The 16,224-nt window shown below is 35.4% G+C and overlaps 1 protein-coding gene across 3 annotated transcripts in view; it reads left to right on the plus strand.

Moving 5' to 3' along the window:
- LOC575835 (E3 ubiquitin-protein ligase TRAF7) overlaps nucleotides 1-16,224 on the plus strand; it is an 81,006-nt gene that overhangs the window by 28,294 nt on the left and 36,488 nt on the right. The window contains exons 1-4 of one of the 3 annotated variants that reach the window (XM_011683496.2): nucleotides 7,638-7,830; nucleotides 8,978-9,084; nucleotides 10,472-10,591; nucleotides 11,584-11,679. In XM_011683496.2, the coding sequence (XP_011681798.1) occupies nucleotides 9,073-9,084; nucleotides 10,472-10,591; nucleotides 11,584-11,679 (228 nt within the window). In that variant the 5' untranslated portion in view covers nucleotides 7,638-7,830; nucleotides 8,978-9,072. Of the gene's footprint in view, nucleotides 1-7,637; nucleotides 7,831-8,977; nucleotides 9,085-10,471; nucleotides 10,592-11,583; nucleotides 11,680-16,224 lie in introns of those variants that run through there. The other 2 variants (XM_011683493.2, XM_011683495.2) reach the window with 2 other exon arrangements.

Consider the following 16,224-nt stretch of genomic DNA (forward strand, 5'->3'; position numbering starts at 1 on the left):
CTTAAAGTTATGTGTTCCAAGAGCAGTCCTCATATAACATGGCTGCTAAGATGTTCTTCATAGGAATGAAAACATTGGTTAGTTAACATTATAAGATGATGACGTGGAACGTAATAAAATGATTGGTTTGAAGCGTACACGTGACGAGGCATTTATTTTGCCTAATGCGTAATTTGGATAATGACCAGTCATTATCCAACTCTAATTACCGGTCATTAGTAAAATCATGTTATAAAACATGTGTATTATTTGTATATTATATTATAGATAATGGGCAGTGAGCCCTGCCCAAGAATGATTATTGTCCGATCGGAGCCAGAAGATGCTTTAATACTTATATACTTCAACACAGACTTTAATGCCCTTCTGTCGTACAATTAATTTGGTCTAAAATGGCTCTTGAGTTCTTTCTAAAACAGATATGTGTACATACTGTACAAACATCATCAAAGAGGATGTCCCAATGCAATTTGTTCCAAGCCAAATTTACATTGAAATAAAGATTTAAGACCACAAATATGACACTTGAAATTTCTTATGGTATTTACATGTTCAATTCAATTCAAATTAGGCTTTATTCAATCTCGTCAAAAAGTCCAAAGACTAAAAATGCGAGTTTACATTGACAATTATATCTTTTTAAACATTCAAAAACATGTAAAGAAAAGCATTGCAATGGGGGAAAATATATCAAAATATATAAATGTTTGCATCAAAACTTCAAAGCAGAAACAAACAAAAAATACAAAGAGAGTATATTACTAGCACGTCAGATGAGTGTACTGAAAATAGATTAATTCAAAAATAGATTTCAGCTTTATGAGAAAAATGAAGAAATTAAGGCCTTCTGTACCTGGTTCAGAGCAGTTGCAGGGTGTTCACACGGGCAGGTGTGGAACAGGTTTGGGATGCAATGAATTAAATGCCCCACCCATTTAGGGGGCATGATGAATTTTTAAAATTGAGTTATTAATATCAATTCATTGTCATCATCCAAAACACGACTAAATTTCATATATACCTTACCCAGAATGCCACTCAGGGCTTGAACTAGTTTTGCCTCTCTTTGTGTTTTTGAATAATGGCATTCATAGAAAAATCTGATCCATTTCAGAATTAATTATTCATTTCTCCCTAAAATTGTAGCAGATCATTGTATGTTTTGAAGTAGAACACAGACTTATTTTATTCTGCTACATGTTAACTTAATGTAATGACCTTGTTTTTTAACTTTAACTTCTGCCCCACCCCAACCCGACAAAAAACAATTTCGTCTATAAAATCTCAAAATTGTTGATACCTATTCCCTGACAACGAATCATTTTCACAAATTTTACATTTTGGGGCTTTTTTTTTATATATTTCAGTCTGGCTTAAAAAACTTTGAGAGCAGGACATTTTGGTTTAATAAAGGCGGTGTTTGCAACATGTTGACAATTCATGAGTTGGATGTAGTTAATATGTCTCTTGTGAAATCACTTGTCCCGGCTCTTTCAACGGATCGCATTCTTTTCCTCGAGATGAAAGATGAGAAATTATAATCTTCGCGAAGGCTTTGATTAAAGTGTGAAGTCACTAGAAAGACTGGAGACACTTCAGTCTAATGGCAGTTTTGAATTAATATGCGTAAGTCCAAAGAGAATACTTACCCGATAAATAACATGTGATATTAAGAAACAAGGGTGTTATAGTCTTTAAGAGTATGGAGATTTTATCTCATTTTGCAGTTCCTATAAAGAAAGTCATTTTTTCATTCGGACACATGAAAAGGGGGCTTGCAACTTTGACTGAACTCATTTTGAGCAAAAAGGGCATTAGATCTGTGCCATGTTTTACAAAGAGCTGACATCAATCAAAACTAACTATAAAAAAAGAGATAGGAGACTGCAAACCGCAACTCTTTGTAAGACAGGGCACTGGTATATTTACCTCCACAAAGAAGATTTTGGATAAGGAAAAATGGTGCTTGTAGGTTTAAATGTATTTCAAAAGGATGTTCATTGGCATTATAAAACATTTAATGTTGGACCTTCTGTAATTTTAAAAGAAGAAGGAGAGAAATTGTAATGAAAGAAAGGGATGGAAAGGAATGAAAGTGTTGAGGGAAAAAGAACAGGGGATAAAGAGGAAAAGTATAAGATATCATTTAGACTGCTAATGTGCCTTTTACTGTCAATTTCCGGAGAAAGAAAGGGCATGTTGGACAGACTTATGACCTGTTACTATGGAGAAAAATACAGATTTCTTATGATGTCAGGCCTCCCTCCGCTCACAGCTTGGTCACATGGCTACTGGTGTACTGCCCCCTCACTAATATCCTTCTCAATGCTCTTCTCTCTTCCTTTCTTGTAACACTCCAATCAAAAAGGGCAATTATTCTCTTTTGCTCGCTTCATTTGTCATAACTCCCTCTGCATTTTGCGGAAAATATCCCCTGGATCCTAATTGAGATCCTTCATTTGTAGAATAGCAAGTGGACCGCAGGTAGATGGAAGTCAATAACAACATGTGGTGCTCCTGTGTATCTTTAATGAATTCCAACCCCCTGCCGTCCACCAAGGTTAGCTGTGGCGTAAGACAGAATTCATTCAGGAAAGGCTCGGGGTTGCCAGAAAGTTCATCTCCATCGTGTTTGACTGACCCCCCATGCAGCGCAAATGATATCATTCATTGTTTTATTGTAGAAGTAAATATTTTGAGTTCCTAGTCTTTTTTCAGTAATACGATTGCAAACACTTAAAACTCAACTTAAAGGTAATACAAAGTTTTGGTATGGGGTCATGAATTTGGTTCAAATGAACATATTGGAAGCATATGCGATCCTTCGATATTCAGTGATCGTTGTCGCGGTTGAAATCGAGTTTAAAGTTATTCAATTGTAAATAATACACTCTTTTTGTTGTATAGCTCCCTCTCAAGGTCAAGATATTAATTAAGCTATAAAACTATGTTTCTTGACTAAAATCGACCAATTTGCTATTCTTGTTTGGAAGTTATATATCACATCTACATATTCTGAGAATTTCATGGTCGCAGCTACCATTGTACGGCTGTAGGCGCTTTTTGAAATCAGTATCAAAATTTACCGGGAGCACCGGTAAATTTTTATATTCAATTTTTCTCGAAAGCAGAAGTGTTTTAGAAGCTAAATTTTCTAGTGCTTATAACACATACACAGGGGCATCCAAATATATCAAAATTGTAAAGAATCACTATCCACCCAATTTTCAAAATTTCCCAAAACTTTGTATTACCTTTAAGGCAATTTCAATGGCCTTGTATGTTACATGATGAAATATGCACCCATAACAAAAACTTATTGCATAATCACAATCTGAACCTGATTTCTATAGACATTAATTACAAAGGGCTATTCAAATTACTCTTGAGTCGATTCATTGATAGATTTTGCCATCATGTTCATTGTATAATTACATGTGTTGGCACATGAATATAAGAAAAATTAAACCCTGAAATTATAACCTTATGTAAGGTCACTTTATAAGCAAAGCTTAAAGATTCCGGATAGCTGATTGCTTGTATTCACACATTTAATTATAATTACATGTAAATACATATCAATGTTCATAAAATGTTATACTAGTAGATGACAGATAAAAGAAATTTAGAGAAGGCAGAACCCTGTATATTATCCCCTAGTTGATAGTATTTCTGTCTTTAATCTAGATGTCTGCTAATTCCATACTTGCTTCTATCTTTAAGACTAGCAAGAATAAGTAAGAAAAGTTCTCAAACTCTAGCAGTTTGCTGCGGAAGTTAAATGAACTTTGCTTTGTTATCTTGAAAAAGTGTTCTGTACTTTTCTCCATCACATGTATCATGTAGAGCTATAATTGAGGGGAAGGAATTGATTGTATTGCCTAATTAGTCTCTTGCTGCTTGTAGATTTTTACCGAAGGAAATGCAAGCAAACAGGGGCATAGGACAGAAAGTTCATTCATAATTGTACCCAAGACATTTAAAACTGCGGGGTGCTAATCTGTAGGACTGCTTTATTTGTAAGTTGTTAATACTGGAGGCTAAATTTCTTATCTATAGTACTAGCGCTTAGCATTCAATTCAGATTCATCTTAAAAGCAAAGATAAAACAACATATTTAGGTCCCCAAATAATGAGTTTGATTTTTTCCTCAGTGGTAAAACATCTCATTTCTAGGGATATATGGACAAGATGCAGTAATTAAGGCATTTTTTAAAATTAATCAAATTTTCTGTCAGTCATTTTTTTGTGTAAAATCCAATAGTTTCATCCCTATATTTTTACTGCCATCTTATAATTCTCATCGGCAAAGAGCTGAGTACTTTTGACTCTGTAATTAGAATTAATTATAAGATTCTCTGCAAAATAGAAAAGTCATTATTTCTTTGTTCATTCTGACTGCTCTGACCCTATGTTTGTTCGTACTGCAGTTGAATTATTCTTGGAAGGACGTGTCATTGGAAATCTTTTGTATTACTGCCAGATTATTAACCTTGTATTAGATACATTTATAGTCCTTAGATGATAAACAGACCTTGTTCTTCCTCCTGACCAAGTAGTTGATTAAGTAGATGATTTAATGATTGATTAAATGATTTCCTTCCTGACATGATGAGAAAGTATTTAAAGCCACACTGTCCTACTTGTAGCTACTTGCTCCCTCTATATAAAAACAATGCCTAATCGGTGACCATCGGTCTCCCATGATCCTCTTTTTCTTACGTTAATTGAGATCTGAGTTGATGAGATAACCATCTGTCCAGTGACCTTGCAGGGTGGTCTACTCCCTTCTATAAACTAGTACAGATAAGCTTTGAAGCAGATTTATACTAGATATCAAGATGCAACATTTAAAGGGTCTTGTAAGGTTGATCTATCCATGTAGAAATATTTTTGTTTTTTACAACTTGGTGATTTCCTGAAAATATCACAAGAAAATTGTAAAGAAAACACAAATTTGATATTCTATATTTGACACATCTTACCTCTTTCAAAACTTACCACCTTTAACATTTTGTTGAATTCCTTGTAGTTACCCTCAAACAATAATTCTGGAAGAAGAGCGTCTTAACCCTTTAGAAGCCACCACGCCCCCCACATTTTTAAAAACCATTCTATTGATAGCTTAAAGGTAATACAAAGTTTTGGTGAAATTGTAAATAATAAACACTTTATGTTGAATAGCTCCCTCTCAAGGTCAAGATATTAATTAAGCTATAAAACAATGTTTATTGACTAAAATCGACCGATTAGCTATTCTTGTTCGGAAATTATATACCACAACTACATACTCTGAGATTTTCATGGTCGCAGCTAACATTGTACGGCCGTAGGAGCTATTTGAAATTTATCAAAATTTACCGGGAGCACCGGTAAATCTTTATATTCAATATTTCTCAAAAGCAGAAGTGTTTTAGGGGTTAAAATTTCTGGTGTTTTTTATACATCAACAGGGGCATCCAAATATATCAAACTTGTTAAGAATCACTATCCACCCATTTTTCAAAATTTCCCAAGACTTTGTAATACCTTTAATATCTTGTTTTGAACTGTGTCCATGAAATGCTTCCTTACTAAGAAGTATGGAGTCATTCAGTTGTTGCCAAAAAATAACTTGAGAGAAGCTTATTTTTTAATGAAAGAGATAAAACAAAATTATATTACACGATCACAACTACCTTGGAAAAGTCAACTCAAGGGCAATTTCAATACCTTATTGTACTAGTATATTTGTAAAGCGCTTAGAGACATTTGTATTAAGCGCTATATAAAAGCTAAATATTATTATTATTGTATGTCCCATTGAAATTGTTACGTAAAAGTCATTGCAATGTTTGTCATTTCCAAAGGTAACATACAAGGCCATTGAAATTGCCTCATGAAGGTTCATTTTTCTAAAGTAGTTGCCATCATGTTATATCTATTTTCTTAAAAATGATGCATACCCTTCGCTTGCTCACAAGCATTACTTGCCCATTATCTAATTTACAAAAAACGCAAGAGTGTCCCCACGTTTGTCACCTTGCATGCCTATGTTTCATTAGATTACCTTTATAATTGTGAAGTGAGGGCTTAGGAGTGGAGGGGGTGGCACGCGCAGGATATAGGGATCATCCCTGCCAATCATATGACATCATAACGACGACCACACCCCTTTGTCCGATCATCCAACCTCCAATGCGTGCATGTATGCATCCATGGGGAGTGTTTTTTTTCTCGGTGTTTTTGTAGCCATGTGATGATTCTTCATTGGCAAGAAAAGAGAAAGGGAATTATAAGGAATTATGTTACCATTATTACCAATCATTGACCTTCTGTATGTAATGTATGCAGCAAAATCAGCACGATATGCAAGCTGAGAGGGAAAGTTTATTTTAAAAAGTGCTCCAGAAATTTTTAGATTAACAACATACACCAGAAAATCACTTTTTGTCATAGAATATCATATTTGAAAACTTTTCAACTAAAATGTGTAATAATGTTTTTTTGCTGAACAATCCATTATTTTTTTTAATAATCATTTCTTCTTTAGTTTATAAAATTTGTTGAAAAAAGCCTGTTAAAAAGCAGTGATGCAATGGTGTGACCAGCCCTTTGCTTTCAGAAAACATTTGGGTCCATTTTCATAAAACCTTACTACGCCTACTTGTTACTTCTGCAACACCTGGGCCCCCTTCTAAAGAGGCCTATGTAATAAGTTGACAACTAGCTTACTAATGTTTTATGAACATATGGGCCACGAAGTATAAAGCAGGTTCTCTTTATATGCTTCAATTTTATTCTATTGCACTTCTTAAATATCGTCTTATAAGTGCCAAAAGGTCAATACACCCTTCTGGCTCTCAGCAAATGATATGTATGTGGTAGTGAGATTGATTTTCAACTTTTTAGTTTCAGTTTATTCACTCATTCAAATAGAAACATTACAATTTTAGAAAATGGAGGAATAAGCAAGACCAACTGTCCCATCAAAGACCATGCCAAAGAAATCTGTAAGAAATCTAGAAAAAAACATCTGTACAGATCTCGAGTAGATATTAATTTACTAGGAAATTCATTAGTAGTCTTGCAACATTTATGTGGTGCAATTTTCACGATCAGTAATGAAAGCTTGTTTTCATGCCAACAGCTTGATGGAGACATATGATGAGCCTAATCCAAATGAATTTCAGAAGTTGCCAGCTTTTAATAGCACCCTCTTTCTGCAGTTTGGCCTTTCGTCGATGGCAGCCGATTTTGGGGTCTTTCTCCGCTAATATCGGTTTTCCTGTTGCAAATCCTCAATTGGGTGCTCGCTCTTTTCTCGGCTACATGAGTTCATTTAGCCCTAAATGGTGACCTATTGCTTGTGACACACACAAACAAACACACTCAATCACACACACTCACAAACAACCCGGGACTTTCTTGTACAGGAGGAACCTGTATACACATGTTTTGATGTAAACACACACAACGCACACCCTCGCACTCACCCACACCCACACCCTCGCCAGCTTCTGCATGCACCGAGTCATGTACAAGCTTGCTACATGTATCAACTTGTAGCCCCCTCTTCCAGCGAATCCCCTTGGCAGGCGAATGCGTGGACTTCTGGATGGAAGCCAAGAAAACTTTTTTGTCGAAGTAGACGAAACATTAATCGTACCCCAAGCAATGATGATGATGAAGATAGCAATACATTTATGATTATGTGGTCCTGTCCTGTCGTAATAGGGGTGGAAGTGGAAGGAATTTTGGATTTGGGTATTTAAATGTTAATTAGCGGTGATGAACCAGGATTGATGGATTTATTGTTGTTTGCGTGAGAAGGAACTTCAGGTGTCTAGTGTAAGTAGATTAATGGCTTTTTAATGTGTTGAAGTAGTGTTGTTGCTGCTGTTCACTGTGTGTTAATTCAGTTGTGGGAACGTTTTGATGATGTACTCTGATCGAGTCTTCGAACATTTTCTTGTGGTTTGTACTTCTCATACATTGTCCTTCAGTGCAAGAGCATATGACAGGATACTACCAAAATATTATGCTTTGTTATCCCAACTATCTTTCTTTTTTAATGGAAATATATGTAATTAAACAAATGCAATTGTATTTACTTATAGTTTGGTCTGTTAGTGAGGCAAGTAGTTTTAACCTAAAATATAATTATATTGTGATGATTTATTTTTCTTTCTTTATACTGATTTGTTATTATAGATTGAACTTCTAAATATTATTAGTAAAGTATAACAGTAGATTAGTTCATTTGGGATTTTAAATTCTGTAAGCTGAAACAAAAGAAGTGTTGTTTGTTGAGAATCGCTGTAGTGTCAACATGTACATGTCTGCTTGGTGATATTTCTTTTTCCCTGTTATTATTTTTTTTGTCATTTTAATTGAAATTAGTCTTTCTTTTTATCATTAGCTTGTGTTTATTAAAGGACTAATTTGTTATTTCTCAAACAATACCAATTTGTCAGTTATTTCCTCAATTCTTTGTGAAGGTTACTGTAAATTAAAATGAACACATTTGCTGAACACTTCAGTATGTTCATCATTTTATTTATTCTCTCATTTACTCATTCGGTTCATATTTCATGGCATATACAGTGTCCAAAAAAACTGAGTACAAAATTTAAATATTTTTATGTTACTTTTCTACAATACTGTATACAAATTACAAGCCTTAAAGCAATAATAGAGTTCTAATTCTGTGAGACATTTATAGGTATAACACATTCATTTCATGAAAACGGTGAAGCACACTAAAGAACTACATTGGAGTATTCATTGTTTTTTCAAAAGGGGGTACTCACTTTTGTTGAATACTGTATATTCTGTTTCCTTTGGAGAGAATGTAACTTTATTGAAACTGGGCAGACTTTAAGGAGATAACATGAACAAGTTTGTATCAAACACTTTTTTATTTTGGACTATGAAACTTCAAGAAAAAAAAATATATCTTTGACACTTTGTTCCTTTTTATTCTTTTATCTTACAGGTAGCATTAATTTCAGTGGAGATAACAACTCATTGGCCCCACCCTCACCTACTTTTAAAAACAGAAGCTCCTCCAGTGCCTCTTACAATGAGGATATGGACAGTGCAGTAAGTAGATTTTTTTAATACTAGTACTACAGTATGTTAAATTCTTATCTACAGCTTTATCATACTATTCCTACTACTACATTTTCTATTGCTACTCAGACTTGTTCTTTTTTTATTCCTATGAGCAACTACGACTTTTCAAACTACCACCACAAATAGTATTAGTTTTCAATGCGTATATAACTTTAATTCTATAGTACTGAAAATCATTAATATATTCTTTCTGCTTTGGAATGAACATTCAAATCTGTCTTGTCTCTCTCTCTCTCTCTCTCTCTTTTTTTGTTTTTTTGTTGGGGGGGGGGGGTGGGAATGATAGAGAAAATTTAACCTTAAAAAAAAATCATTCAGTAATATTCTGATGGAATACAATTTTCGACATCATGAAAAGAGATTTGTGTGATTTAGCTTTGGAACTAATTCATTTAATTTAAAGGAAATAAAATTCATCCTTCCTTCCCTGGCTGACAAATCGTATTCTAACATCCTTTACTCATACCTAACGCTGCACGTGTGCAGCTTCGGAACTTTCCTTTTTCACCACACATTTTGTCATCAGGCAATCATTCAGCTTACCCAATTTTCATCAATTTAGGAGAAAACCACCACCATTTCCCACTCCCCCTTCCCTCTTTGGAGTTGTGTGATGCTGTAAAGCTACGTCAGATTGTCGCTTCCTCCTCCAACCCCCCCCCCTTCCCGTCCCGTCCCTTCCCGTTTTCTAGGGGCTGAATGAAACGTGTAGTGATTTAGTGAGTAACTTCCACCTAAAGTCAAATTTTCTTTACGTTTAAGTTGTGGTGGGAAAATTCAATCAATCGTGCTGGTAATTCAGACATGGAGCCTAGCTGAAGAAGGAAGCCAACTGCTTAGTTTATTTTTCTCATTCTCCTCTCAAAAGAGTTTTCACTAGTTTTTTCAGTCATGGATGTGTGAATTCCGAATGCACTTTGCCAGGAAAGGGAAAATTGTGTGGACATATTGCTCTGCTTGATCTTGATGACTTTGGAGTTCCTTGTGTCTTTTTGAGATTTTTATGATGGGGAGAAGTAGTTGAAATAATGTTATTTTATTAAAATTGTACATGTGGCTGACGCTCAAAAAGAAATAGACATCTAGATGTAAAGGAGACGTATAATAAGTATGGTAGCTTTGAGAAAACTTTGCCACATCCAAAGTTTTGGCTCTAGTCAAGCATGTAGAACTCTCTGAGGACTAGGAACTCTCATGTTGGACCAAGAACTAATTGATGTGAGATCGTGTAAACATGGATTGTATGTACCTGGAACCCAGTTTGGAAAGGACGATACAGTTCTCTTGGTCTCGTTCTCATGGTAAAATGTCTGCCTTCATTTCATTCTCTCATGACACTGTAATGGGGAAATAGCGAGGAGCACCCAAGCAGATGTCGACCCCCCTTAGCTTTGGGAAGTTTGCTTTGAACCATTCTTCCATAGCGCCAGCACCACCCAAACCTCAAAGAATGACCAGTCCGCAGGAGGATGAGGTAACCAATTGTGAAGTGGTGGCCATCTTGGACCCAGCATGCATTGGTGTTTGTAGTAGATTCTTAGACTTTTGTGGGAATGTTTGATTTGTAGAAGTCTTGTGAGAATGCTTGATTTGTAGAAGTCTTTGTGCCTAGAAATCATCTTGAAATTTCTTATACATGTGTGTTTATCCATCCTTTGAACAGTTTGCCTCGATTTTTACTATGAGTCTTTTGTGTCTGTTAATCGTTCCTATTATTGAAGTGTTTATTAAGCTAGACCAGATAGATCTTTTGTTGATGGAGATTCCTTGTATATATGTTATGACCATGATTGCTCTTTTAAATTGTTGTATATTGTGTTGAAATCCTTGAAAAATATCATTTCAATTAGCAAAATTCTTCTCTCATAAATTTCTTTTGTAAGCCTCATATAAATTCTTTCTAGCTTCTTATTTATTGTTCCTTTTTTCTTTTAAAATGTCTTGAATTTTAGTACACTGTATGTGCTTCTTTACTTTAAAGTTGTAAATTTTTCTGATTGCTCTGTTTTTCTTATAATTTTCATTGATTGTTTAAATATGGATCACAAAGCATGTTGTTCTTTGTAGCTAGTTTTTTAGTTTGTTTGATAAATATGGTAATTGATGTTTCTTTTTCTTTTCTCTTCTGGATCAAATTGATGTAGGTAAATCAAAACAGTGTATGCCTTCTTGAGTTTTCTTTCTCTTTGTATCTCCCTCTCTTTCTGCCCTCTCTCCCATTCTCATTTTCTTCTTTATTTTGCATTGTCACTTGTTATTATTCTTCAACCTTTTCTTGACCCTTTCTTTCTTTCATCTTAAACTTGAATTCCTAATTTTATTAATATTTTATCCCCTCATTTCTTCTTGTCTGCTATCTTCATTATCTTGTTTTCGCTCTTGTCCACTTTTGTCTCAAATCTCTTCTTCATTTGTTGATCTCTTATTACCTTCTACATCTATCCATCCATTCCCTCTCCTGTGTAGATTGAGGCCCTTGTATTTGTGGAGCAACCCAATAGAACCCTCTACTGTCTGCTCTGCCGATCGGTTTTCCAGGACCCAGTCATTACTCAGTGTGGGGTAAGTACCGTCATTCTATTTTTCTTTCCCATTATTGTTTGTTTGTTTGTTTGTTTGTTTGTTACCTGACTGTTATGAAAGCATATACGTGCTTGTAAGTAAGCAGGCAGGGGACGTCTCCGAGGGACTTGGTAATGAGGATTAAAGCCATCGACTTGGGTTTCAAACCCAGGATCTCCGGTTACGCGACCACTGCACTACCACTGAGCCATCGCGCCTGACATATTTTATAGTAAACAAATAGAGTATTTGTAGGTTTTTTAAAAAGAGGTTTAAGAAAGGGGCAATTCCACGGTAACGGAAGGACACTCAGACAAGATTTTTGAACTTCAGGTTCATACTAAAAGAAATGTTTTATTAGTATGTATTAAACTATGGGGAACAAAATGTGTTTCAGTCAAGTGAAAAGCTTCATCAACTTCACAAAGTTTGGATAAACACTAATTAACTGGAAAAACCATGTCCATTTTTATGTCCTTCCGTTACCGAGATAATTAATATGCACATTCTTAAACTACTTAACTATAATGACAATTTTTGGGGGGAGAATTAAAGGCACTTATATAGGTATTATATCTGTACTGTTTCACATCTTATACTAATAAAACAGTTCTTTTAGTATGAACCTGAAGTTCAAAAATCTTGTCTGAGTGTCCTTCCGTTACCGTGGAATTGCCCAAAGTTAGAAAAATTAGATGAAAGTTATGAGAATGATTTGAAAGTTACAAAAGCAAGTTGAAGAATCATGCTGGTTCTTTCACTACCATGAATAAAGTATATTTTGAGAAATAGTGTATCAACACTTTCTAGTTTGTGTCCTCATTCACTGTTTTTACGAAATTCATGCATACAACACAAGTACCAACAAGGCTTTATGATAAATCTATATTATCCTTATTCTTTGGGGCCAGCTTTGACTAGCTTTAGCCATTTTGGGGCTTCATTACCAAATATATCTATGCTAAAGTACAATGTATTTGAACTGTTGGCAATAGATGAAATGAAAATGAAAATATATATGGTTGAAAGAAATGGTCACATTTTGATGATTCCGCAACTCTGAATGCAGAGGTTCCGGGATTATAAATGAATAGCCTCTGAAAGTTAGTCAGAGCCTGCAGGATGTCCCAGCCAGAGGTGGCTCATGGTTTTATGCCGGCTCTCTATCCTGCCAAAAATGTTCTTCATACGGTAAATCTCACTGCCGAGGAAATCGCAGGATTATATATGTTTACAAGTCCGATTTCCTTGAAATTCTATATCCTATAAACTGTAATTCAATTCAGATTTATATTCCTCTGTGAAGTACATTCACATTTCTACAATTGCACAAACAGTGTAATTTCCGTATGTGTGGTGGAATCAATTGTGAAAGAACTTTGAATGGCCTACATTTCCAAAAGTTTCCTACTTTTTTTGAAAAGGGAATATGTTTCATACATAGGAAATGCTTTCTTTGTTCTTTTGGGCTCACAGACAGATCTAATCTGATATTTTATTGTACTTCTACAATTTTATCAATTCATTAAATTCTGAATATCCATGTACATGTAGTTATAAATACGTAATGTACATGTACAGTAAATATTAGAATGTGACTTTGGTTACAAGTATTAGAAAAAAATCTTTTTCTTCATTCTCCTTATAAAAAGTTCTTGTCAGATAACTTTTCCCTGTATGTTTAAATTACAATTTCTTCAATGTTTTGAATATTGATGCATGTATGGGCAGGCTTTCTTTAATGTTAATATGACTTGAACTCATGTGAAATCTGCTTCCTAGCGCAATGAGCAAGCAAAAACTATGAACTGTTTCATTATAAAGTCAAGGTCAATTTCTTGAGGAGAGAGCACGGATGTAAATTGTGGTTTCTCAGAGTCGGAATGAAATTATAACACACAAGGTTCTTCAGTCCCACTTGGGTAAATTGGTGTAATGATCCAGCACGCAAGTCGGCCTTTTGCCATGAAAGAGAAAAACATTTATACGTGTGTTGTTGCTCATTGTGACCAATATAGATGAATTCTTATTCAAGATTTTAACCTCTTTTAAACCTCAAGCATATTTCTCGTCATGAATACGGCGGGCTTTTCTCCCTCTTGCGCCAAATTTACCCTCAAATGCACTTTGATGTGGAGTGTTGTATCAGTCATTGACGCCAGTCTATTCTTAGCGGGCATTGTTTTTCTGGAGAGGAAGTACTCTGTTTCTCTAATGATTTGTGGGAAGGCAGGTGAGACTGACCACAGGAGCAGAGACTCAATTTTCAGCCTGTAAGCGATCTTGGCAACATGTTCATGTCGCTTGTTATAAACATCAAGTTCAGATGCCACTGCCTGAAGCCGAGAGAGAGAGAGAGAGAGAGAGAGAGAGAGAGAGAGAGAGAGAGAGAAGGAAAGAGTGGGACAGGCATAGATAGATAGAAAGATGAGGAATAAGAAAGAGAGAGAGGGGGGGGGGGGGAAGGTAAACAGAGGTAGAGTTGAGGGAGAAAGATAGAGGCATGCAGAGAGGGCCGGGGCAGACAGACAGAGATGGAGAGAGAAGGGGGGGGGGGAGATAGGGGGGAGATAGAGAAGGGGGAAAGTAGAGGCTTAGAAAGGGAGAAGATAGAGAGTGGCAGACATAGATGAAGAGAGGATGAATAAGAAAGAGAGATGGGAGAGGGATAAACAGAGATAGGGAGAAGTGAGAATGAAAATGAGAGATATATAGAGAGACATAAGGAAGGAAGAAAGGTAGAGAGGGAGAAAAAATCAGAGTGATAGAGAGGAGGGAGAAAGATAGACGTTTAGAGAACGAAAGAAAATGGTAGACATATAGACAGGGAAAAGGAGGTAAAAGGATGAGGGGATGAAGGACTAGCATAGAGATATTGAGGAGGGAGAAAGAGAGAAAAGGGGGTATATGGAGAGAGAAAGAGAGAGAGAGGAAGCAGTTTGAATCTATTTTGGGTTAGCAGTTGATATGTTGGGCATGGGTTTAAACACTTGACCACCTCTTTAATCCTTTAAGATCATCCCATGATCTTGTACCTTCTAAATATATCCTGCACTGATAATCTGCAACTTAATGGGTGGTTGTGCTCAATTGAGGGTGATCAAGATTTTGGAAGGGGATTACCAACACTTTTTTTTTTTAAATTGCATGTCTAAAATTTGTGTATGAGGAAGAAACCACCCTCTTTTTTCAAGTTTGAGAAAGAAAAAAAAAACAGCAAACTCTGGCAAGTAACATATTAGGCAACTCCTCAAATGTCTTTCACCATCTTTTCTGTTTTTTTTGTTTGGCTTTGTTCAAAATGTTTCCTGACCTGGGTTTCGATAAACATCAGATGAAGCCACCTCATTTGAGGCAGATGTAATAAATAATCATCTCTCAGATGTGTCTCTGTTTTTGTTTTTGTTTTTGATCATGAAAACCTAGATTGAAGAGGCCCTGATGAATATTTTATCTTTTATCTAAGGCTTTTTTCGCAAACATCCAAGTCTCACACCCACTTCCGTCGAAGACATAAATGTACATCTCCCAGAATACTGTATCGCCTGGGGATACCGTAACTGTAACACAAGCTGAAGTGTGAAAGACCTCCGATTCGGTTTAACTGGCTCACCGAATATGATGGCAGCAAATAAACTTTATCGCTATCTCCAGAGACATATGTCTCATTGTATGTGCCGTCATTAGATGCAAACAATAGCCATATGTTCGGCATTGTTATGTAAAAGTTTTGGCAGAAAGAGAAAAAAGAGAGGCTCGTTATGAGCTGGGAAATGTGTAGTTAGCACGAGAATTTAAGTGAAGTTGACAGGAGGAAAAATGCACAAAAGATGAAAAGGAAATTTAATATTCAGCTCACGTTTTAGATGCTATGTCCAAGACGAGTGCTTCGGGCCTTTTTCCTTTTTTCTTATAGATGTGATGCACATGACTTTAGGTTTTATGATTGCCTTTTCCACAAGGAAAATGTTCAAAAGTTGATTCGCTTTTTATTCCACAGTTTTAAAATCTGTCATCTTGAATATATACAAGGAGGAAGGATATGAGATCATGATTGTTTTTATAAGAAATAAGGGTTATTGTTTTAAGAGTTAGTTAATATCAAAACTAGAAAGACTGGTATCTTAAAGTGGGATCTAACATTGATGGAGATTTAGTACAAAGGCTATGCAGAGAACTGTTCATTTAGCATTCAAATTATCAGAAAGGATCAGTGAAAGTTTCATTGTGTCATTTAAAGGCCGAACTTTTCCACACAAACTTTTTGAATTTGTTTTGAAGGCACCAATTCTTGTATTGACAATTTGATAAGTAGGGCTGCACCCTCTAACTGTTCTATTTACAGACATTTATGTCAACTTAAATATGTGAGGTAGCTCTTTTAAAGCCTTGGTTCTAAACCTCTTACCAGTGACCAAAGGCAAGAAACATCAAAAACATTTTTGTTAAACATTTGTTGTATGGACAACAATTTTAATTTTCAAAGGTAAAATGTGGTTGAAATGATTAATATTAGATTTGTGGAATTAACAAGTTTCAAACAGA

This window comes from Strongylocentrotus purpuratus, unplaced genomic scaffold (assembly GCF_000002235.5).
Source record: "Strongylocentrotus purpuratus isolate Spur 01 unplaced genomic scaffold, Spur_5.0 spur5_scaffold_14, whole genome shotgun sequence".
NCBI lineage: Eukaryota > Metazoa > Echinodermata > Echinoidea > Camarodonta > Strongylocentrotidae > Strongylocentrotus > Strongylocentrotus purpuratus.